The 23,230-nt window shown below is 42.3% G+C and overlaps 1 protein-coding gene across 4 annotated transcripts; it reads right to left on the bottom strand.

Annotated features, from left to right (window-relative positions):
- Positions 1-943: 943 nt before the first annotated feature.
- On the bottom strand, positions 944-20,973 carry SIAH1 (siah E3 ubiquitin protein ligase 1). 4 transcript variants are annotated; one of them, XR_014226780.1, is made up of 3 exons: positions 6,340-6,656; positions 2,301-3,275; positions 944-1,181 (listed from the first exon to the last, which is right to left on the bottom strand). XR_014226780.1 is itself a non-coding variant. In XM_082289885.1 (2 exons), the coding sequence occupies exon 2, from the start codon at positions 3,271-3,273 to the stop codon at positions 2,425-2,427; it is 849 nt and encodes a 282-aa protein (XP_082146011.1). In that variant the 5' UTR covers positions 3,274-3,275; positions 20,869-20,973; the 3' UTR covers positions 944-2,424. The 4 variants fall into 4 exon arrangements, 3 of the variants coding, with proteins under 3 accessions (XP_082146011.1, XP_082146010.1, XP_082146009.1); XM_082289885.1 differs by lacking the exon at positions 6,340-6,656 and adding an exon at positions 20,869-20,973 and having other exon boundaries at positions 944-3,275; XM_082289884.1 differs by lacking the exon at positions 6,340-6,656 and adding an exon at positions 20,480-20,652 and having other exon boundaries at positions 944-3,275.
- Between the last annotated feature and the right edge of the window lie 2,257 nt (positions 20,974-23,230).

Below are 23,230 nucleotides of genomic sequence, written 5' to 3' on the forward strand. Positions count from 1 at the left end.
GGAGATCCACTGAATTAGGGCTTCTAATACTTTTGAGGATCTGGGCCGAAGGGTAATTTCATCATTCCATCTGATGATGGATAGCAAAGGTTTTATACAATTATTTAACACCAAATGGAGCAATACTAATTTACATTACAGTAAGTCAGCATACAGTAGTTATGCTACAGATCTTGTCCTCTGTGAAACATGAACCAACCTGTCTGAGCACACCAGGCAGCTTTCTACAGCTCACTGCAAAGGCCCTTCCTGAAGGCCCCTTCCAGAGTACAGCCCTGACCTTCAGCCCACTGTACCTCAATCGAATCACTGCGGCTCAGCACAAGGGTTCAAGGGAGACAGTGCTCCTGGGGACATGGCCCAAGCTGAACCCTCCCAAACAGAAGCAGCAGCAGTGACCAGCCCCACACAGCCCCAGCCTCTCAGGGCAGGGTCAGAGGCTCCACACAGCTTCTCCACTATGTTCCCTAAACAAAACCAGAGCTGGAATAGCCCAGCCAGCCAGGCACCAGCGAGCAAGGGAGATGTGGGCTCCTCTAAAAAGGGTATTTAGCCAACTTTCTGTTAAAGACAAACTAGAGGTAAATGCAGACAAGCTTAATTAGGTGAGAATAATTACTGAATTTAGAAAACGGCAAACAGTTGGCTGTATATTCAAAAGGAAAAAAATGCTAGATTGCAACGAGTTTCGGAAGCATTTATCTACTGCCACAAGGTACCAGTACATCTTTTAAATTACATCTGTGCACAGTTCAAACAGCCTAAGTATCAAATTTTAAGAGTGAAACTTTTACTACATGAAGCTATTTCTGTAGTATAATAATCCAGCCCAATGGATTTTATGTTCCTTACCTGTAGAACTACTTACCTCATCATGCATCAAAAATAAGAACTAGAGTTGTCTTAACAGATCAACTTCTGATAAGAAGGTTAAGACAGTGCACAGGAAATAAACTGTATTTTAATGTGTTACAAAAGTAGTTAATAGCCAGACCAGCTCCCCGACACATCCGCTACCACTCGGTTTGACAAAGATTTCCTTCCAACAGCTCAAGATGGAACAGCTTTGCCCCTGCTCGTCTGTGTCTGTTTTGTAACACAAATCCCGTTTACATTCGTGGTTCAGGTTTGCACATACAGCCCAGTATCCTTCCAAAGCCTTTAGGGCTGGTCAGTCACACCTGGAAGAGATTTATTTATCTGCATTGTCATGTGGATCATGTCACCAAAATGATATACAGAAGTCAGTTCCAGACAGTTACTTTAGTAACAACCAAAAGACATGAAGACAAGAAACTGAGCAAGAGCATCAATGTGTCAAACTTTGAGCTAAAGCAAAAAGCAGAAGTTGGCTGTTTTTTTTTCATTTGCCAGGTAATCTTTTAATGACAAATATAAAAAGACTGAAAACATCTCACTCTGACTGCCTTTTTTTTTTTTAAACAAATGGTCTGCTTTTATAATTACAAATACTGTGTAATACAAGACTTTCTTTGTACTGCAAACCAACAAATACAAGGATGCAATCAAATTTCTAAGCATCTCTAAATTTGAAATGTGAATTTTTTTTTTTTAATTCGGAAAGTTCTTAATAATTGCTCACTTTTGTTAGAAGATAACTCAAAGTACAACAACATCTAGACCTGTTTTTAAAGGAGCTGTCTTTCCTGACATCTTTGAACATAAGCACTCCTTTCGAGTTCAGTACATTCACAAATAGCTCAATTAAGAACAGTATCACCAATGAATTGACTACTGGAAAGAGACAAAATTTACCAAACATACAGAAATATAAGTTTTACCATAGCAATTATGCATATCAAAAGATGACACCTGTAATTAATTTTAAAAAGATACAAAAAAGAGAAAAACCTGAATTACAGAAAAGAAAGTCATATTTATTTAATGAAAAACTAGAAGTTAATAAAAATTAGCAAATACACAAAAAATATACACAAACAGCAGCAATACTATGTAGTGACTTACAAAGGGGGAGTGGGGAGGAGGAAGGGAAGCAGCGGCCAGAGACCAGACCGCTCAACATGGCTTGTCAGTCAAAAGGGGAGGAAAAAAACACAAACAAAAACACGAAACAGTATCCTTTTCAACAGTACAATCAATCTACAAACAAGTTTTTAGAATTATTTTACAACATTTCCTGTAGAATCAATTCTTAATACAAAAGATGCCCATTTTGGGTGTATATATATATTCAGTGGTTTACTGTTGTCTTATTTTAAATATATTAGTTACTACATGCAACTGCTTCCTGTAATTTAACAGCCTTTCCTTTTATTTACCTTCATTTATGTCTACCCTCCATCTACCAAATAATTTGTCTGACAGTCAAAGATGGTTACCCTATTTCTGCTAAATTAAATGCAACGGTTTTAAACACTGGCCTGAAGAGGTTTGATTGCCATTTCAACACATGGATATAGTTACGTTGATGCCTAAATTGCCATTTTCTGCAAAGAGCTGTGCAATGCTGGTGTCAAAGACTAGACAGTCACTATTCATAATGGCTGTTGCAATTCCCTCATGAATGGATCGAGGAGTTGCTTCCCAAGTCAATCGCCGCCTATGCCCATTTAGCTCGAGTCGATAAGCAAAGTTTTCTGCTTGCTTGCGTGTTCCTATCAGCTGTACAATTGCAAAGAACTGCTGGTGACCATCATATTTTTCCTGTTTCTCCAACACTAGCATGAAATGAAAGCCAAAACAAGACTGCATCATAACCCAGTCAACAGCACCAGGAAGATTAATGTCCGTGGCCAGGAACACTATATCTTCTCCCTGCAGCGTTGTAATTGACTTATGCTGATGCATCAGGTGTGGCATTACAGCATCCAGAGAGCCTTGCCATTTACATGAAGCACCGGGACAGGGACAGGAGTAAGGCCTAAACTCACACAGCTCCTCATGGTCTGCTTTTTCTGTGTGTGGCAAAGTTATCTCGCAGCCAGAAGAGGCATATTTACATGGGAAGAGTACGGAATTGGCAACTTTCTCCATAGCCAGGTTACGGATGGAGCCCAGCGGGCCTCGGCAAGTGGGGCAGCACGTGAGTTTGGGGCGACAGTTGCTACAGACCAGATGGCCACTCTGACATTGCAGAATCGGTGGCAGCACATAGTCAAAGCACACAGGACACTCAAAGAGACTGGCCAAGTCATTGTTGGAAGCTGTGGTGCCCGTCAGCGCAGGCACCCTCTGTGATGGCGTGCACTTGGAAGTACCCGTGGGTAGTGCTGTAGCGGTCTGACGGCTCATTTCTGCAACAGAACAGAGGAAAAACAATTCAGATCTAACCATGTTTCATTGCCTCTGCACACAGGATTTCTTGACTTACAAAGAAGCTTCAAGAGAAAATAAGATACAAATGAAAGCAAAAAACCCCCCATGTAATACAAACTGCATATATCTTATGAGTAGATCAGCTGTATGCGTATAGTACACTTGCACGACATGGAAACTGAACAAGTGAAGAAGTTCTGCTCATTGTTCTGAAGTGGAATTTACCTACTGGAAGCTGCAAGGGAGAGGAGTAAAGAAAGACTAAAAATAGTAAGTTTTTTATTGCTGGTTTGTTTTTTTGAAATTGCACAGTTATGAAATGCTTCATGCAGATCACTTCTGTGTATCAACTCTGTGTATAGAGCAACTCTAAGCTGCTGTGTATGAGAAACGAGGCATTTTTGATGAAAAAAAACTATCTTCTGGATAATGACCTTCTCAGTAATCATGTTTACAGTATAATTTTTTTTTTAAAAGCTGAAAAACACAGACAATTACTATACCCTGCTTTTTTCCCAGGATAGGACAGTGACTCTTCATTTTCATTACTCTGCTGCTGAGGCCCACAGCTCATAAAGCACATCCACTACTTCAGCTTTCTGAACCAAAACCGTTTGTGAGGTTACCAGAAAAAAACCCCAAAGCAATTATTTTATTTAATTTCCCAAATAAGACTAAAAATTCAAACTTCACTTGTTGAACTTGAGAATTCATTTTACCACGGAAATACTGAGGCATTTACAGTCTCTTGGAAAGGCTCTCTTGATGAAGTTCTATGTTCAGTGGAGCTCCCACTGAAGTTCTGTCCTTTCCAATGTCCCCAGACAAAGGTGACAGCTGTCTGACCAAACAGCTTACTCAAAGCATTCCACAGATGTGGAACAAGTACCATATTTCTTAACATGTTATGTTTTCCTGCACTCCAAACTGTCCTCCTTCTTGTGCAGAAGGAATTACGAGCACTATCTGAAAAAATAAACACAGTTTTGAAAAAATAAACCATACCTTTGTAGGTAAAGGGCAGTTAAATAAAATGCTATCCAAAATTGGCTTCTGTTACACAGTACAATTCTCAGCCACCCTAAGTGCCTCTCTGCAAGTACAACCAGCTCTGGAACTGTCACGTACGTATAAAGCTCTCAAAATAAACCTCATCTTTAATCTCCTTGCTATTTGACATGGGAATATTAGGCAATAGGCAAGCTTCCCATATTTAGCATCATTTCACCCACAAACTTACTCATACTTGGACCAGACAGCTCAGAGCAGCATACTGTGCATGCTTTTGCAAGACATACACTGTTCAGGGCACAAAGCAGAGGAACTTCGAGATTCCAACTTCCAAAATGACTTAGTCCTTGACATCCAAAAAGTAATGACAGACACGTCCAAATTCCTCTACAGAAGTACCTCTCCCCAGAGCTAGAAAAGCATGAGTGTCTAAGATTCGATATTCAGTCACTGATTTTATGAATCTCACAAGCCCACTGACAGCATTTTCTCAGCCCACCAAATGGTCTTACTCCATCCCAAGCTTGGTGGTCTAGAAATACCCAATTCCCATCCTTGGGAAAAAGCCCCACGCAGCAGTTTTCAGTGCTGGGCCATAACTGATACCGTAGAGATATGACAAGAATGTTTGTGTCTTTTGGCTGCATCTTCCCACTGTGAGGCATTCCAGCTTAGATGAGAAGTTTAGGGTGTCTGTGACAAATCAAGCATGTGTCCTGGGGAAGTGATGCTGCATCACTGAGGGGATTCGAGCAGCAAGGCCTCTGCCAACTGCACTGCTCTGTGTCCCCAGCACCTGCACATGGGGGGCACCCTCCAGTTCTGTGCTCCAGAACAAACCATCGGACAGGAGAACCAATGCTGATCACACTGTTCACTTGGGAAAAGCTTGGCAATCACAAGTATATTCATATGTAAAATTCTGAAAGTGTTTCCCTTTAAATATTGCAAACACACACGTTTCAAAAAAGTCTGTGTGTGCTTCCTCTTGCCTGACCCTATGCATCCTGATCCAGGGATCCCCTGTAACCTGCAGATAACGCTGGTGAAAACCACTGCGTCAGACCAGTTCCCTGGGCAGCCTGACGAGCTGGGTGAGCTCTGCTGTCTTTAATTACACCTCACCGAGCCCATGCAACAGTTAAATGAAGCAACCTACAAACTCTGTGAAAGACCTTGCACACAGATGCCACTTCCCACTTGAGCTTTCTAAGCTATGGAAGCACTGGAGAACAGAACTGTGTTACCAGCGCTCCTGTGTGAGCAGCCTTCACACACACCTTCCACAACACTCACAGGAGCAGGGAATGAAAACGAGCAGGAATCTCTGAACCAGACCACTGAGATCAGCATGCAAGAAAGAAACTGGATAAGGCTACAAACTGTAATTTACCAAGCCTAAACTTGCCCAAAGCCTACATTTTCATCACTCTTGTTAACACAGAGATGAATAATACATCTTTCGTGGCTATCACAAAAGTTACAAGTTAATCACAAGTAAAGGTTTTAACAGTGGAATACATGTAAACCACCAAACTATAAAAACTATACAATTACAAACCAAGGAAAACCAACTACAGAACTGGAAATAAAGTTTAAAGATATTTTTAGTTACAAACCCCTTACTACAGGTAAAACCCCCGATATGCAATATTTGCTATTACATTGTCTTTATTTGCACACACTAGGAACAAGTCTCTAAGCAACAGCGACAAACTAAGGAACACTAAGGTGTCATTTTCAAGTTCCTTTAACTCCAATTATCAAAAAGACTGTACATATTTGAAAAAATTTAACCAACAGGAACAGTGAAAAGAGGAAAACGCATCTTAAGACTTCCTAGTTCTAAATCAAGGAAAAACTGTTCTTGGTAACATCAGAACGCAGCGACCTGTTGCTAAAAGCATTCTCGACACTGTTCTGGGGAAGGTGACACGCACAGGCTACCGAGACCTCTCGCGGGACACGACTTAACAGCTCCTACAAGCCCAGCTTTAACTACTGTGCATAAAGCAATTTAAACGGCGCTACCTTTCCCCTTGCAGGTTTTACTCCCCGGCAAGCACGCAGACCAGACGCCCTTCCAGGAATACGGCCCGCTGGAGGCAGATCTGCCCGTCATGGGGCGCGGAGGAGCTCATGGCGTGTTCGCGCAGCACAGACGGGCTCTGGGTGCGAGGGGCGCAGGCCGGGCAGCGACCGCGCTGGAAGCCCCCGCGACCCACGGCGGGCCCCGCGCCGCGCCCGGATGTCACCGCCTCGGGCGGGGCCCACCGCCCCCATGTGCGGCCGCGCTCCGGCCCCGCGCCCCAAAATGGTTCCCCGAGCTTCCCCCGCCACTGCCGGTCCTGCCCTTCCCGCGGAACCGGGATGCGGCCCCGCCCCACCATGGAACCGGGATCCGGCCCCTCCCGCCCGGCAGCGCCCCGGCCCGGCACGGCCGGCCCCCGCAGCTCCCCCCGCATGCCCGCAGCCCGGAGGAGCAGCCGGCCGTGCCTCACACGTGCGCATGGGGAAAGCGCCCCGCTTCCCCCGAAATAACTGCTTTTAAAAAGCTATAGATTCCATTCAAAACTCTCCTGATACATGCAAATCACTTCCTCCTATTTCAAGGATATTCCTCAGATGAGCATTTTTCACTGTGGATCTATAAAGTCCTATTCAACGGGAATTTTCTCCATTTGTATAAAGATTATTCAATTAAGCAAAAGCATAATCTCAAGGAAAAGAAATGAACAACAGAACTAGAACAATGTGGCATATTTGATTACCTACTTGGACTATTAAAAAAGAATTCGGACAGTTAAAAGATAAAGCAGTTGGAAACCAAGTCAACACACTTAGCTCAGAAAAGCTTAGACATTAAGGAACGCTGATGTAATGACGATCATGGAAGTAAGTACAAGTTTCAGCGGAGGCAACAGAACAACACACTGAGATAAACTGTTGTGGTAACATAAAAAGTAAGGCTACAGCATCTGTAAAGAAAATTATTTAAAAAAAATGCTTTCCTACTATTTGAAACCCAAGTCCTTTTCAAGGAAGACTTGAATCAGCACTGTAACACGTGCAAATAATGCCCGATCACTATGAACAAAAAACTGCCCATTCGATACAAGGCTTCCTTCAGTCTCACCCCCAAACGACTCTTATCCCACCAGGTAAGAGTCAAGAAAACTTTCAAGCAGAACAGAAAAGCTGAAGAAAAACTGCACAGAAACAGCTTCTGAGAAACTAAGAGTGTGTTCTGAGGTGTGTGACACATCCCCTAGGCTGCCCCTCCCGTGGCAGTGTCCCCAAAGCACACCCACGGGCCCTTCGACAGGTTACAGCTACTACTGCACGTGTGCTTTGCTGCGCTGAGGAGACCTCAGGGACAAAACCTTTGGGACCCGGACACAGAACCAAAATACTGTGAGAATGGGAAGGCACAACCAATCCACCGTTTAAAAAGCTCTGCTGAGGCACAGGCATATGGAAAGCAGTTTCCAGAAGTTGAAAAAGATGGTGTACCTCATGTGCCAGAGAATTAACAACAGTAAGTAGGACTAGACTGATACTCTTTCAGCTTCTCACCTTACCGAGGTGTTAGCTCCAGACACATTCTAGAAATCACATTTGCGCTTCACTGGAATACAGGGCACTTTTGACAAATTCAACCTAGCACCATCCACTTTTCTCGTATCAAATATCACATCTTCTCTCATATCTTCACCTAAACCAAATAGATTAGATTTGAGTTTAACATTTTAGTTAGCTTTTGAAAGGGTAACTGAATATTAGTTTGGGGGAAAAAACCCACATAAAAGTTCCGTACAGTCATCTTAATGGCTGGAAGGGAAAAAGTCTCATAAGAGAGCAAGAAAAGGACAGAAAAAAAATTATTTATCCCCATTGTCTGTATGTGATGCAATAAAGTGTTTTTTCTATAACATTTCAAAACTAACTGAGTTCAGGAACTTCCATTCAAAATGCACTCTTGATGTATAACAGACACCAACAAAGAATAGAAAATCTTTCAATTTTTTTCAACTGTACAATCGTATTTGAGAATAAGGCTTTTTTACACACAGGACTGTTACAGAACACTGGAAATGAGAACAGGATGAAGTTGTGAAAAACACTGACAAGTTAACTTTTTTCAAGATGTGATGCAAGCCAAAGAATGTCAAAACCCAAAAGCTAAATGAAAGGTTGAAAATACTCATTAAACATAAAATATATCAGAAAAAATTACCCATATTTTTAAAGAAACTAGTATTTTTTATTTCTATTTCATTTAAAAGGCATTTTAGGGCCCAAGGTTTTGCCTTCTGCAGTCTATCAGTTCCTCTTTCCCAGTTCTTGGGAGATGTTGCATCCCAAGGGCCTGGCATGGTTAGGATCAAATGCAGGCCTGGACAGACATGAGCACCCCTGCTCAGACACAGCCTCTGGACCTGTTGGCCTACTTCAGAAGTTTTAGAAGACAGTTCATGACATAAATTATTAATCAACTATATAATACAACTCAGTCTCTATACACTCTGTTTTTGACTAATGAATTACGATTTTTTCCAACCCTTCCAGACACTGTTTTCTTTGGTGCCCTTAACTACGCTATGTTATTTCAGACACCTCAAGGCTTCTCTTTTCCTGCATAACAAGCAAAAGCTAGATCAATCCAATGTAATAAAATATTATAAAATGAGACCAAAATAAATACACAAAATTGAGGCAAGACACATGATGATTTCCTTTGCCAAAATGTGATCTGTCCAGTTCATCTCTTTTTCATACACAATTAGAGCATTTTCCACTACCTTGCAGTGACCCACTCTTCCTGAAACTGCAGGTAACTTTTTTCTTGCACCTCAAGACAATCCCTACCAACCCCAGTTCCCAATCATGAGTGAAATCTCAATGTACTTATATAACCATAGAATTGTCTTTGTGGCCACCACTGCAGTGAGACCCCAGTCCTTGATGCCCCATGTTTCTGATGCGTGTCACATGTGGTTCCCTCATACCCCACACAATCACCAATGGAGCCATGGCAGTGCCCATCCAGACCTTCTCCGGTTCAGCACACAATGTGTGGCACATGCATGCACAAACACAACCATGAGAACACCATCAATACTGTTACACCCACCAAACTAGAGTGACCTATTTCTAACTGATCGCAAAACCTTGAGTCTGGCCAGTGCTGTTTGACTTCTGCCTCATCACTACCACTCACCATTTCTCCTGTCAAGATATGCTGGAATACTCAACATCAACCCAGGAGAGGTTTTTTCCTAGCTATTCAAGATTTTCTTTCCAATAACTTTGTGATGTAAAATTAAGAAGGAACAGTGTCCTATAGAAGACATACAATGACCACATCAAAATCACATTAGTAACCAACTACTATGACTGAAGCGTTCAATTTTAAATGCAACAAAGAACTTCATCAATTCCAACAAGTGAATAACCTGTACCCCAGTCAGTGATTCAACATCCAGCTTTGCACAGAATACTGGAGACCATGTGCTACGGTACGCCAACCTCGCGAAGAAAGACACACTGAGGAGCAAAGCTCTAAGAAAATACCTGATAAACCCCCAAATTCTGTTCCAAAGGAAAACTAAAAATGTCTGATCAATAGCCAAAACATGAGTTTGGACCACTTACTCTGTACTCTATAGTTGGAGAACATGCCAGCTTTCACATCTTATATGCAGAATTAAATTAGAAAGCAGGTTTCCTTGTAAATTCAGACTACATACAAATTATAAACCAAAACAGGACATTTATCTCTCCCTGTCTTTTGAGCTTGGAAGGAAAAGGAAGGAGGACAGAAAGCAAAAGCTACAGGAACTATCAAGGAAATTCCTGAAAATGTAAGCTATATTAAAACCAACTAATCAAATGCCACTGTGAAAAAAGAAAATGTAGTAATACATTAAATAAATTGGTATAAGCAACAAAATAAAAATTATTGGTATTTGGTAATCTAATGTAATAAAAGGGAATAAAGCCACAAACTAGCTAATGAAACTATACACAGCTAAACAAAAATACAGAGAAAAATCACTCTTTAAATACAAATCAAAACCAAACACTTGCATTAAAAAGATCATGGACCACTTCCAAATTGGATGTGACCATTTTTTTCCTTTTTAAAAACAAGCAAGTAACTTATCTTGCTGTGACACTGCCAAATCCCACCTAGCAGAAAGGTGTGAAGATGGTGACAGAGAAACACTGCTCCAGGTTGTATCCTTCACACTCCTGCACTGCACCTGGTGGTGCTGTCTGACAAGAGCCTTCTCTTCCCTTCGTTCCCCAGCTCTGTATCCCCAGTGGCAGGATCAGCAGGCAGCCAATTGCCAGAGCCCTCCTTACCACAGGACACCCAGACCTGTCCTCACCCTGCAGCACCATAAACCATGGGATGGACCCAAACCAGCACCTATACCCCAGGAGCCTTCTGAGGTACCAAATGGAGCGTGCCTGTCTGCAGCCTGCTGTGGTCTGGGCACAGGTCTCAAAATTACAATGGCAGAAACCACAGAATCTAAGAAAATAAAAAAAACCTTCATATGAAAATACAGATAACTCTATGCAAACTAAGTAACAGGGAAAATATTTTTATTTTTAGTAATAGCTAGTTTCTGTACACTGCGCACAGTGCACACTGAATTGAGCTGCATCAGAATCATCCTCCAACAATTCAACCCAGTAATATCTACAGACACAGGGAGACAACTACGTTTTTTAAAGTTCTAGACATACAAAGCTGCAACAAAAAGTAAAGCAGGCATACAGAAGGATCAGCTACAGAGTGAATTAGTAACAGCAGCAGCAGAAAAGAGAAAAGCAAGTTATTTTTCATGTTCTAACACATACTGCCATTCAGAAGTATCTAAACAGGAAACACTCAATTGTTCTGCAAGGCATCATAGATGGGCTCTGTATATAGTTACACTCCATTAGTATTTTAAAAAAAAGGAAAAAGGAAAAAAAATAACCAACCCCCTCTGTAAACATTAACAGCAAATCCTACCACGTGAGACAATTTGGGGGCTGTGTCTTTCCTCAGTCTGATTTTGCAAACCCTATACTCTTCAGTGCATGCTGTAATTGCCACGCAATATTGCATCACCATTGCTGTGTCTGTGGCAGACACGGGGAGGAGGGTGTGGCATGGAAGCACCTACCTTAATTCAGTCAGGCTTAACCAAAAGAAGTACCTGTACTTTGATGTGTCTTCACTTACAAAGTCTTTCTGTGATACCTATTCCAATCCAAATTCAAGACCTATTTTATGTTAAATATTTTCCTGCATAACTTAACAGTAGTAGGGAGCAGACCATCAAAATAACCAGACCTAATCAAGGAGACCTACAAATAAAGACTGCCCTACAGGAGACAACTGTGACACAGAAAGCCCCTCTGTAGAAAGTCAGGACAGGATGACATCCATTGATTACTTTTATAAAGATATTTGCATCTTGTTCATTGCTTAGGTTCATATGTATTTCCATTTAAAATAATCATTTGTTCTTGGGATCCTTCATTTGTTCTGTATTCCTGTATGCAGTCCTGATGACAGTAGAGCCTCTGTAAAGTATGGCAATCTAAACTCAGGAGAGCAAATATGTAGGGGAGGGCTTGGAGAATCAAGATACTTATTCCAGAGTACAGACCTTGGTGCCACAAGGTATGTCAGGTATGGATCCTACACATAAATACCTCCAGCACCACGTAACACATGTTAGTGGCACTGGAAGCCTAACTCTTAACTCCTCAGAAATTATTAATTTTTCAGAACTCCTAGATACTAAACTACACAGAATCTCTAATCAATCTGAGTGAGTTTTTACAAATCCGGAGGTTTTTTAAAAATTATTTTAATCTTTGAAAACAAGAACATTTAGAAGAATGTCTGGTAAAGAGAATGTCTTTATCACAGATACACACCACAAGGAGAATAAAACACACAACATTTAAAAGTAAAAGATCGAGTCTGTATTTTTAAAATGGAAATTTCTGCATTTTGGAAGTAAATTTTTCCTACTATGCATACTAATTCAAAAGGAAAGCTGTGGAAATCTAAGGTGGGCCACAGGTTTTTGTATTTTGTTGACATACCACAGACAGAAAGCACTAAACTTAGACTCTAAGCAGTGTAAGACCTTAGTAAAAGAAGTACAAAATTATAATCGGATTTGCATTTCTGATGGTTTCACACTTTTCAGTACTTCAATTCTTTAAACTCACATTTTCTGCATACCTTTTGTTTCTAGAACCTATTCTTTGAAGCCCGTGTGCCTTCATTAAAACCTATTCTATTTCAGTGACTTAACTTTTCCCCACTCATCAATTCTGAATCAACTACTTCTGTAATACTGTTGCATGAGGATTCAATTGCCACAATAATAAATATTTTTAAATCATTATTAAAATGTTAATCAAATTCTCAAATGCGGCTACTGAAAACTCTGCAGCCAAGCCTGGTTACACTGCTGCAGAGAGCAACAGTTCCACAGCTTCTCATCAAACCCTCAGGTTTAAAATGTAGCTTTAGCTCACAAACAAGAGCAGTCTCCAAGAAAGTGTTCAACCTGAGCAGACACCAGAAATGGGTGGAGCTGCTGACATCGCAGACCACTATGTTGCATGGAAAGACTGAGCATTCCTTGAAACCTTAAAAAAAAAAAGCCACCCAAACCCACGATTAGTGGTGCTAGAGCAAAAGTCTGGGGCAGGGGAGACCTGGGGTTAGTTCCTGTTTTGTCATGAGCTTCTGAGTCATAAAAGGCAAGTACTTCCCTGCCTTTTACAGGTTTTAAACTACCACAAGTAGCTGTGAGTCTCACACATTAATGCAAAATGGAATGAAATGACTTGATAAGGATACGAAGTTAACCCTGTTAGGCCCTATTCGAATTTACTTCAGGTTAGGAATAACTAAGTATCATTAAACACTAAAAGACACTGTTAAATTATTTAACATCTCAGTTTTTATAGTCAGCAATCATCAGACTTCAATCACTGTTTACATTAAAACTCCTGCTCACATATGGATAACTGCCCTTTACTCATCCCAGTATTTTGTACACAGGAGACAAATTATGGAGACATTGGCAACAACCTTCTCACTACTTCTATTGTATCTAATCTGAAGGTCCTCCCAACTTTATGAAAAGTCAAGTCACCTTTCTTTAGAGGGATCCTTGTATTACCAAAAAAAAAATCCCTCAGCCTTCTTTGTGAAGCTCCAAGTACCCAGATTTTCAAGCAAGTGATTTAAGTTCAGCAGAAAAAGAAAGCTCTTGGGCAAGAGGACTACATGTTCTTTTATTGCCATTAAATTCTGATCAGGTACATCTCAAATGCCAAGTAAAATGCACGCACTATTTCACTTATTTGTATTGCTTGGGAATTGCTTCATGGCATACAAAATTAAAATTCTATCATAATCACTCTGAAGACAGACCTGAGTCTGCAGCAGAAATTAAAACACAAGATACTATAAATGGTTTGGAAATGACAGGAGTAGACATATCTTTCTGCTACTTCATGTTCTCTTTATCTGCACTTTCTAAATTCAAGACCTATCACTTTCTCTGCAAAATATTGTCCTCTCTTCTGTTATGCATTCAAAATCAAAACTTGAGTCTCTTGCAGTGCTGAATCTCAAACATCAAATCTTAGCCATGAATCACTGTCTAAAGCACAGGTGTAAAATTCAGTACTTTTTAACCTTTTTCTTTTATATGAGTATTACAAAAATAGAATAGGTTGGAGAATCAAGCATTCAAAAAACAGGAAATAAAAAATTTAATGTTTCATAGGCAACCTTAAGCCTACTTCTTCATATGCACATTAAAGAACAGCCTCCAATGACATCATCTTTTTCCCTACGCTCAACTCCATTAGTAGACGAGCACGTGTACGTCCATGGAAGAATTATTATTGTAGAAGGAAGAACAACTTTTGCTTAAACAGAACACCTTATTTTAAAACAAAACTGTTATAGGTTAGCAGCTGGTTTTAATAGACACAAAAGCGCTCTTAAAATTACTGCTTACAGGTGCTGTTTTGGAAGCTGTCCATCTCAGCTTCTATTATGGAATGCTTATTTTTTATCTGTAAAATTTCCTTTCTAATAATTAGACTTGACCCAGCACAAAGCCACACTAAAATTCCACAGTACACCATCAACATCTGCCAGCCAAATGATTCCCCAGTCACACCTGTGCAACTAGTCTCCAAATTACATCCTTAATGCACTTGTGCAATCACACAGATATCAGCCACAGAGAGACGAACCCTACACTAACTCCCAACTGTGTTGATGCCTCCATGACAAAAAGGGGGAAAATTCCTGTGAATGAAAGTCATTTTGTGACTCTAAAGACTTTTATATAAATACATGTGCATATACATTTAAAAACAAACATTCAGAAACAAAAATATTCGTTGAGCAGAGCATTTTCACAACTTTTACAAGACAACTGCACATGCACCTTGTGAAACAGAAAGGAACAACACTTAAGGCTCAAATACAGGCCAAGATCCACTTTAGAGGAATTTATAAACTAGCTTTAGTTAAACACGAGAAGTTTCTGTTTTATACCTTAAAGTGGAGTCATATACGTATCAACACAAAAATGCATATCAAAGCATGTTTAACACATGATTCCCAAAACAACTTTAGGTAATTTAGGAAGATTAAAATATAAAACTGTAGCAGACGCATGTGGATAAAAAAAAAAAAAAAAAAAAAAAAGACAGAAGGTAATGAGGTTTCAAAAAAAAAAAAAAATCAGAGTCCATTTTTACAGAAACGAGTTAAGGTCATTACCTTTAAAAGTACTAACATGCCATGTTTTAAAGGTTCTTAGATATTTTAATAGCATTTCTAAGAAAACTGCTCAGTTACAGTATTTCTTAAGAGCTTTCACATACCACTACAAGAAAATGGTTTATCTATAGCACGAAGAATGACCCACCAGATACAGGCTCCATGACACCAGGCACACACAGAGAGGATGCTGGAGTGTGATTCCACCATTTCTGCAACAAACAAAAGCAGGCTGCCACCAAAATGAGTGGTTGTGCGGTCTGCTTTTTACCCACTGGTTTTCTTTCTCTTTCAGGTAATGTATTCAACAAGACCAGTCTTGCACAAGTACCTAGCACTTCCCCTGGCACCCCAGGAAGCCACCAAACCCAAGAGGCAATGGAGGGCCTTGGCCATCCTTTTTTAGCTCTAAGCCTGCCCTAACATCACCCACAGTGATGGAGGTGACACCTCCTGCAGCAGTGCTGAACCTCCCGGTTCCATGCTGCAAGCTGCCCAGGGAAGGGAACCGGGGAAGTTACCCTCTCCTCACAGGTGGGGAGTTTTCAACTGAACGTGGGACTGAAACTGCTCCGTTTCACATTCACGCTGGTGGCAACAACACTGCAACACTGGCAGCCCAACAGACACTGTACCTTGGATGTGCCACAGCCTGTGCAGTGCTACATCTTCTATTATTTCTCCTTTCCTAACACTGACGTGTTAACAACAACTAACCACATATTTTCAGAATAACGCTGACTTTTAAAAGAAACATAGGAAAAAAAAAACTTTTAAACCCCACTTCAAATTAATACCAACATCACATTTCAGCATGAAGCAACTTGTACTAAGATTTACAAAACAACTTAGGAACCCTGTATTGCAGTTGTCCCCCCCTTGTAAAATATAGAAGACATATAACTTTCCCTTATGAAAGATCTGTAACACAGAGCAAACAGAAACAACAACGATAAACCTTTCAACTCATGTACATTTCTAAGCTAGACACCACGTCTAGACATTTTTAAGCAATTTATTTTCAAGCTTTCCTTCCTGCAGTTTAACACCAAATTGTTTTAAATTACTCCTACTCCAGTTAAAACCTTTGGACAATCCACATATCAGCCAACTTTAACAAACAATTTTACTTTGACATACTTCATCTGAACATGTATTTGAAAGTAACTCTTAAAAGTGTGGCATTTTAAATGTTCCTCCTTGACTAAAAAAAAAAAACCTTGAAAAGTGACTGTGGTCTTTCTTTAAAGACTGAATTACTTTTTGCTCTGTTCAGTACCCTGTGCAAGAATTCTAGAAAAGAACCTTAAAATACTTGAAGACTTCATGCCACTGTGCTGGTTTTGCTTTGGGTAGAGTTCATTTTCTTTGCAGTGGCTGGGACAGGGCTGTGTTTTGGGCTTGTGCTGGAAGCAGTGTTGATAAATACAGATGGTTTTGCTATTGCTGAGCAGCGCTTGCACAGAGTCATGGCCTTTCCTGCTTCTCACACCACGCCAGCAGTGGGGAGGCTGGGGGTAAATAACACACTGGGAGGGGACACAGGCGGGACAGGTGACCCCAGCTGACCAAAGGGATATTCTAGACCATCTGGCATCATGCTCAGCATGTAAAGCTGGGGGGATGTTTGGAGTGATGGCATTTGTCTCCCCAAGTAACCACCAAGCAGGATGGAGGCCTGCTTTGCTGGGGATGGCTGAACACCCATGGGAAGTGGTGAAAGAATTCCTTGGTTTGCTTTGCTTGTGCGTCCAGCTCTTCGTTTACCTATTACACTGTCTTTATCTCAATCCACAAGTTTTTTTCACTTTTACTCTTGCAATTCTATCCTTGATCCCGCAGGTGGGGAAGTGAGAGAGATGCTGCATGGTACTGAGCTGCCAGCTGGGCTTAAACCACCCCAGCCACACAAACCACACTTCAAAGAACTTCTCTTTCACTTTTAAGGAGCGGATGAGTAATTTTTTAAGCAGCCAAAGTTATCATTATGCTCTCCTTGTTTTTCTTCACGTCCAGCAAAGTCATCAATTGTTACAAAAAAAGATCAAAATGTGTTTCTGGATAAGGCAAACCAAAAAGGAAAAGGTCAGCAACTGTCTGTAGAGCAATTTACTGCTCTTCTTTTATCAACTGCCCTGGAATATATCCATTGTAATTTTATAATTCATTTCCAGGTGCAAGAGAACAAATACAGATTTCATCATTTAGGTAACATTTTACTTCCTCCCTGAAAACACAGCCAACCTCACTTTCCATATTCAGCTTCTATAAAGAAAAACAAGTCAAAATCAGAAATGGACCATTTGGTTAGCTGTAATTATCTAGCACTTTATCTGATTAAAGTACTGTGGAATTAGTAACCAAATCTCTCATTATTCCTATGATAACACAAAGAATCACCATTTTATACAGTCACTCAGGCATATATTTTTAATAGTTGTCCTGGGCATTACAGAAACATGGAATGCAGTTTGGATCAGAATTAGAATCTCTCTCTCTAGTGCCATAAAACTTAAAGACTATTAAATGGGGCATTAATGCTGGGGTTTGTCTTCCTTTACTCCCTTGTACAATTAACAGCTGAACATACCCTGGCATGATATCAAACAACCCCAAGTCACTAACTTAGGAAGATCTTTGCTTACATGCATTTAAGTGCTAACAGCGAAATCTCAGGTAAACCTGAAGTAACAGCTCATGGTAACAACACAGTATCTACGTGTATCTCCCAATTTCTAGTCCACAATGTGATACTGTACACAGAAAACACACATCAAAATTGCATTTTTATCATGACATGGAACGTTTAGGAAGGGAACAGTACGTACACTTTGAAATCAAAGAGTAATCCACTTACAACAAATTTTTCTTATTAATGAAACGTTCTTGTTACTGAAAACATTTTATTAAGGCAACAATACGTTTCTGTTGTGTATTTTGTCAAAGTAAAAAAAAAAAAAAACAACCAAACAAAAACCTCTTACTATTTTTTCAATCACAGTTAGTTTTCACTTTTAAAGCTGATTTCCCTTCAAAAATCAAAGCAACAGAAAAGCAAAAAAATCCAGAAAAAAAAAAAATCTGCATCTACAATGTTCATGACGTTTAAGACTGTAAACTTTGGAGCTGAGATCCTAAGCTTCAGACACCACGTGATGGTGGAGATGAACTAGAGCCTGGCAGCATCCTCATTTCACCGCTGCTGCTTTCTGCAGTAGGTAGCACCAACAGCACTGACCAGGACTTCAGGTAACCAGTCAGCAGCTGCAAACACAGTGCACACTTTGGCTTTCTGCAGACTGGCTACATGCGCTACAACTGCAGAACTGAGTTCTTGATATGTCAAGAGTTCAAAATATAATTGATTTACCTTGACTACTCTGCTTTAGTTTAGCTCCTAAAAATAAGATAATCGCTAAAGCAAAAAAGACACTAATAATCCATTTAGCAAAACTCAGTCCAGCTTTTAAAGATGACAGTTGCAAAACTACAAGCACTATTACAGAAGAAAAATAAAGCAAAGTGATTCTAACTTAAAGTTAAGAACATCATATTTCTAATAGCACTTGCACGCATAGTCTTCCAGAACGTTTCCTCTGAAGACCATAGTTCATAAACCTGTCCTACTTGATTTCTTTGAATTTTCAGACCAAAGAGCTGCTTTTCACATGAACATGCTCATGCTCCCTTTTTTCACATTAGAGGCAGGTGTCTGACACTTAAGTAGGATTTCTTTCTCAATTCACACTAAGCAAAGAGCAGCAACTCTGCTCAAACCTAACTATGAAAAGTACTCATGTTATTTAAAGTATTTACTTTCCTTAGTTCACACCTACTTAGCTGGAGCCACTGAATTTCTGAGCTAGCTCCTCTACTACAGTCTAATTAGACTACAGCATTAAAACCTTATCAATAGAAATGACATAGTAACAGTTAAGCTACTTCATCTGGACATGTATTTTCAGGTCAAAAATGCCCTTTGTTCCATCAGGTTCAGAATTCTTGGGTCACAACAGATTTCTAAAACTGTATCACTGATGGATAGGTCTTATCATTGTGCTTTTCTCTATGATTTTTCACTGCAGTGAAAAGGGCTAAGGCTATTTAAGAACATCAGTTTCCACTGAAATTACCATAATTTTTAGCACTCAATTTTTACTTTAGGTATACTCCCCAAAGTTATTTTCTGCAACTAATTACTAGTCCAGAGAGCCATGCTTTATCCTAAAACCCTCTGTATTAGTGTACCTATACTCCAATACCTCAAGTCATCATGCAGACCAGCTTGATTAAACGAGGGTTGAGAAGAGTCCCTTCCATTTTCCCTCCCCCTCTGGAATGCACCGTGCTAGTCTCAGTTTAGAAGGGAGATAAACAGACAACTGAAACTATGTCCCGAGCGTGGAATATCCCACGTCCTTCATGACCTAGTCCAATTAGCTATGAGCTTCCTAAAAGACACTCGTCTGCCACGTTAAACAAATTAAATCACTTTATCTATTTATTTGCACTATGAGTAGACTGCTCATTACAGAGACAAGGCAATATTCACCCACGCTGGTTGAAAAAGAGGGTGCAAAGAGAATACTGGAGAAATATTGTATTAATATGAGCATAAAATAAAAGTGCCACCAGCTCACCACCGGAAAAGAAACTTGGTTCTTCTCCTGAAGAAATACTTAGGATGCTTTGCCTTTCACTACAAACGCTGTTGTTTCCCGTCCTTTTAAACCGTGGAGAAGGGGAAAGCACGATGGTCTTCAGCCTTTCAATTTTTACGGGGAAGCCGTAGCATGAGCAAGAATCTCCCTCCCTCTTTGCTCTCACGGGATTAGGTAAGAGACAGCAGTCCTCCCGGGAACGTCAGCGAGGGGCACCCAGCGGCCCATTTACCCCGGCAGCCCGTTCCTGCAGCGGCCGGGCCCACCGGGAGCTCGCAGGGGCCAGGCCGCCTCCTCGGGCCGCGCCGAGCCCGCGGCGCTCCCCGAGCACAAAGCGCGGCGGGGCCGAGGCCGAGCCCACAAAGGGGCAGCCCCGGGCCGGGCGGCGCAGACCCGGGCCGGGCCACCGCCTCCGCCTGCACACAATAGCCCGGCGGAAGGGCTCGGGGCCGCCGCTCCCCGCAGGCCCCGCCGCGCCCCGCTCCCCCGAGCCGCGGCCGCCACACAACACCGCCTGCCCGGGCCGCGCTTAGGCCGCGCCGGGGCCTTGTCCCGAGGCCGCCCCGCGGCCGCGCCGGGGCCTCCCGCGGGCGGCGGCGGGGCCCGGGCGGGGGCTGAGGGCCGCGCCGGACGAGCCGCTCCCGCTGCCCCTCGCGCTCCCCACAGCGCTCACCTGTGGGCGCCGGGCAGGGCGGGACCCGCTGAGGCGGCCTTGGCTCCCCCGATGGCGGCTCCGTGCGGGCCGACTGCGCTGCACCGCTCCGGCCGAGACGCTCCGTGCGCGGCCCGAGCCCACCGCGCGCTCCCTCCCTCGCTCGCTCGCTCCCTGAGCCGCGGGCACGCGCCGGCTGCTCCCGAGCGATCCTGCCGCCGCCGCCTCCGCGCGCGCGCGCTCCACGGGCGCGCTCCCGCCAGCGCCCCCCGCCAGCGCCCCCCTCCCGCGCACGCGCACCCGCGGGCCGCGCTCTGCCCCGCGCCCGGCCGGGAACAAAGGCCGCGCTTCCCTTCCGCGGCTCCCCCGGGATCGCTCCCGTGCCCCGGCCCGGCAGAGCCGCCTCTCACCTGAGCCGCCGCAGGGCCGCACGGGCCCCTCTCAGCCGGAGAGCGCCGGGCGCTGCCGCGGCCCCGCGGTCGTGACGGCCCCTCCGTGCCCGGGCGGCGGGAGCGCCCCTGCGCTGGCAGCGAGGATCGGGCACCGCAGCATCCGCAGGCTCCGCGCCGGCGGGGCCACGCGGGGGCTGTCACAAGGGCTCGGAATTGTGTTTTAAAAAATGAAAGAGCCCGCAAAGTGGCCTCTCGCAGAGAGGCCGGGAACGTCCAGCACGGGGGCATTCTGGTGGTTTTAATGGACTGCTAAAAACAAACCCCTCCTCCTCTCTCTGCTCAAAGACTTTGCATAATTCAGGTTAGGTCCCCATCCAGCAATGCCCTAAATACAAATGTAACTTTCAGCACATAAACTGGATGAAATAAATGTAATTACCATTGTGCTTACATATGCTTTGTTGGATTCGGACCATGCTCATCTACTGAAGTTATTCAGAGGTTTGCCAGAGGAGAGATACTGTTTATTTTATTTTCAGTAAAATATTTAAAAATATGTATTTGTGATCTTATTTCCATTTTTTGAATGACTGAAGCATTTTCTTGGCCAGTTTAATTGATTATCCAGATGGTTCTCAATATCCTCCTCATTCTTTTTGATGACCAATAAAGCACTCCTTTTGTATAACATTCCTATGTTGAATCTGCCAAGTCTGCTCCTATTCAGAGAATTTTGTGATTAATTTTAAGGCAGATTCTCAGAAATACATCACTGTAGTGATGCAGGGCAATATGTACCAAATGCACTCTTTAAGAATCCTCCCAAGTATAGATAATATCAATTATTTGTTGTCAAAGAATGACCAGCTACAGGAGTTTAACTTCTTTGCACATAATTTCTCCCTGCACCGTGTAGCTATGCAGTGGTTATTAAGCCTTTTGCTTTAAGTATTCATGAGGAGTGATACACATGGCAGCGACTGCCAACTCATAGTTGGGCTGACTTACTGCATACTTAAAGAGATATGATAAAGTATTATTTTTATCCTGGATAGAAGTGACACGATCCTGAAACAACATATTTCCAATAACACATTTTTTTCCCTACCTTCGATTTTAGTTCAGAGTAGGGCTAATCATTTGATGTATTTTTAAACATGTGGAGGTCTATTCAGCAGTGGTAACTTCTGAAAAAGGTGCTATCCTATAGAGAACAAGGGAAAAAGCAGCTGTAATAGTAGCAGTTAGTATTTTTAGAGATGAGAACCACAGTGCTTATCAGTTCCGGTAATCTGTGTGGTTTTGTACAAAGTATCTCTGTGGTTAACACTTTGATCCTGGAAACACACACTTTTGCTAAAAAAAGACAAGTTGACAGTCTCACAGTCCTGTACCAGATCGATGCATTGCTGGGTTGTCAGTATCAAACAAGTGAGTGTAAACAAGCCATTGCTTTTCCCTGAGTGAAACTAGTTTTTTGAGTAGTGAAAGTAATTAACCTATGGGCTTTTCTTCTCTGACCTTGGCACAGGAACCTCCCAATTCATTCCCATGTTCCTGCTACCCCCTGCAATGCCTCCAGCTTGCCCACCTGCCTTAACCCCAGTGGCATCACAGCTCACTCATGCCTGTGACTGGAGGTGCTCCAGGTGGAACATCCCACGCAGCTGCTGTGCTTATACCACTGCTCCCTCACGCAGCTCCCACTTTGCAGCTCTTCCAACACACCAGTCACCATCAGCACCACCACTTAGCTCAGTTTTCCTCCACTGTTCGTCAGTACAATTTGCAAGGAGTCACAGGAACTTCAGAGTCTTTGAGTCTTGTTCCTCCCTCAAACTGGGGTGTCACTAGCCCACAGGGTGAAGAGTTAGTAGTGAGGGCTGGCTAGAACAGACCCCATGGCAGTGTGGCACAGGCTTCATCACTGTAGGAAATGAGGGCTAAAAGGGCTCAAAGATGCATCATCTACTCCATGCTCCTGCTCCAAGGTAGGATCAGCTATGCCTTTGTTGTTCCTACCAGATGTTTGTTTAAACAGCTCATAAAAGTCCTCCTATGGCAGAAATGTTTAAACCTCTTTTGATGTTTGCCTGTCCTTACCATTACATTGGTTCTACACGTGATATTTATTTAATCTAAATCTCCCATTATAATTCCAGCTCATTCTTAAAACACTTCTGTGAACACTGAAATATTTTTTTTTCACTCTCCTGGTTTTGAATGCTTTCCTCTTCAGTACGTTGCATAAATTCCTTTCCATCTATAGATCAACACTGCAAGGCCTCTGATTATTCTTGGTTTTGCTGTCTGCATACTCTGTAACTGCTTCTTTCACTGTTTTTGACTATAGCTCTGGCAACTGGGCACAGCACTCCAT

This window comes from Coloeus monedula (genome assembly GCF_965178545.1).
Source record: "Coloeus monedula genome assembly, chromosome: 13".
Lineage (NCBI taxonomy): Eukaryota > Metazoa > Chordata > Aves > Passeriformes > Corvidae > Coloeus > Coloeus monedula.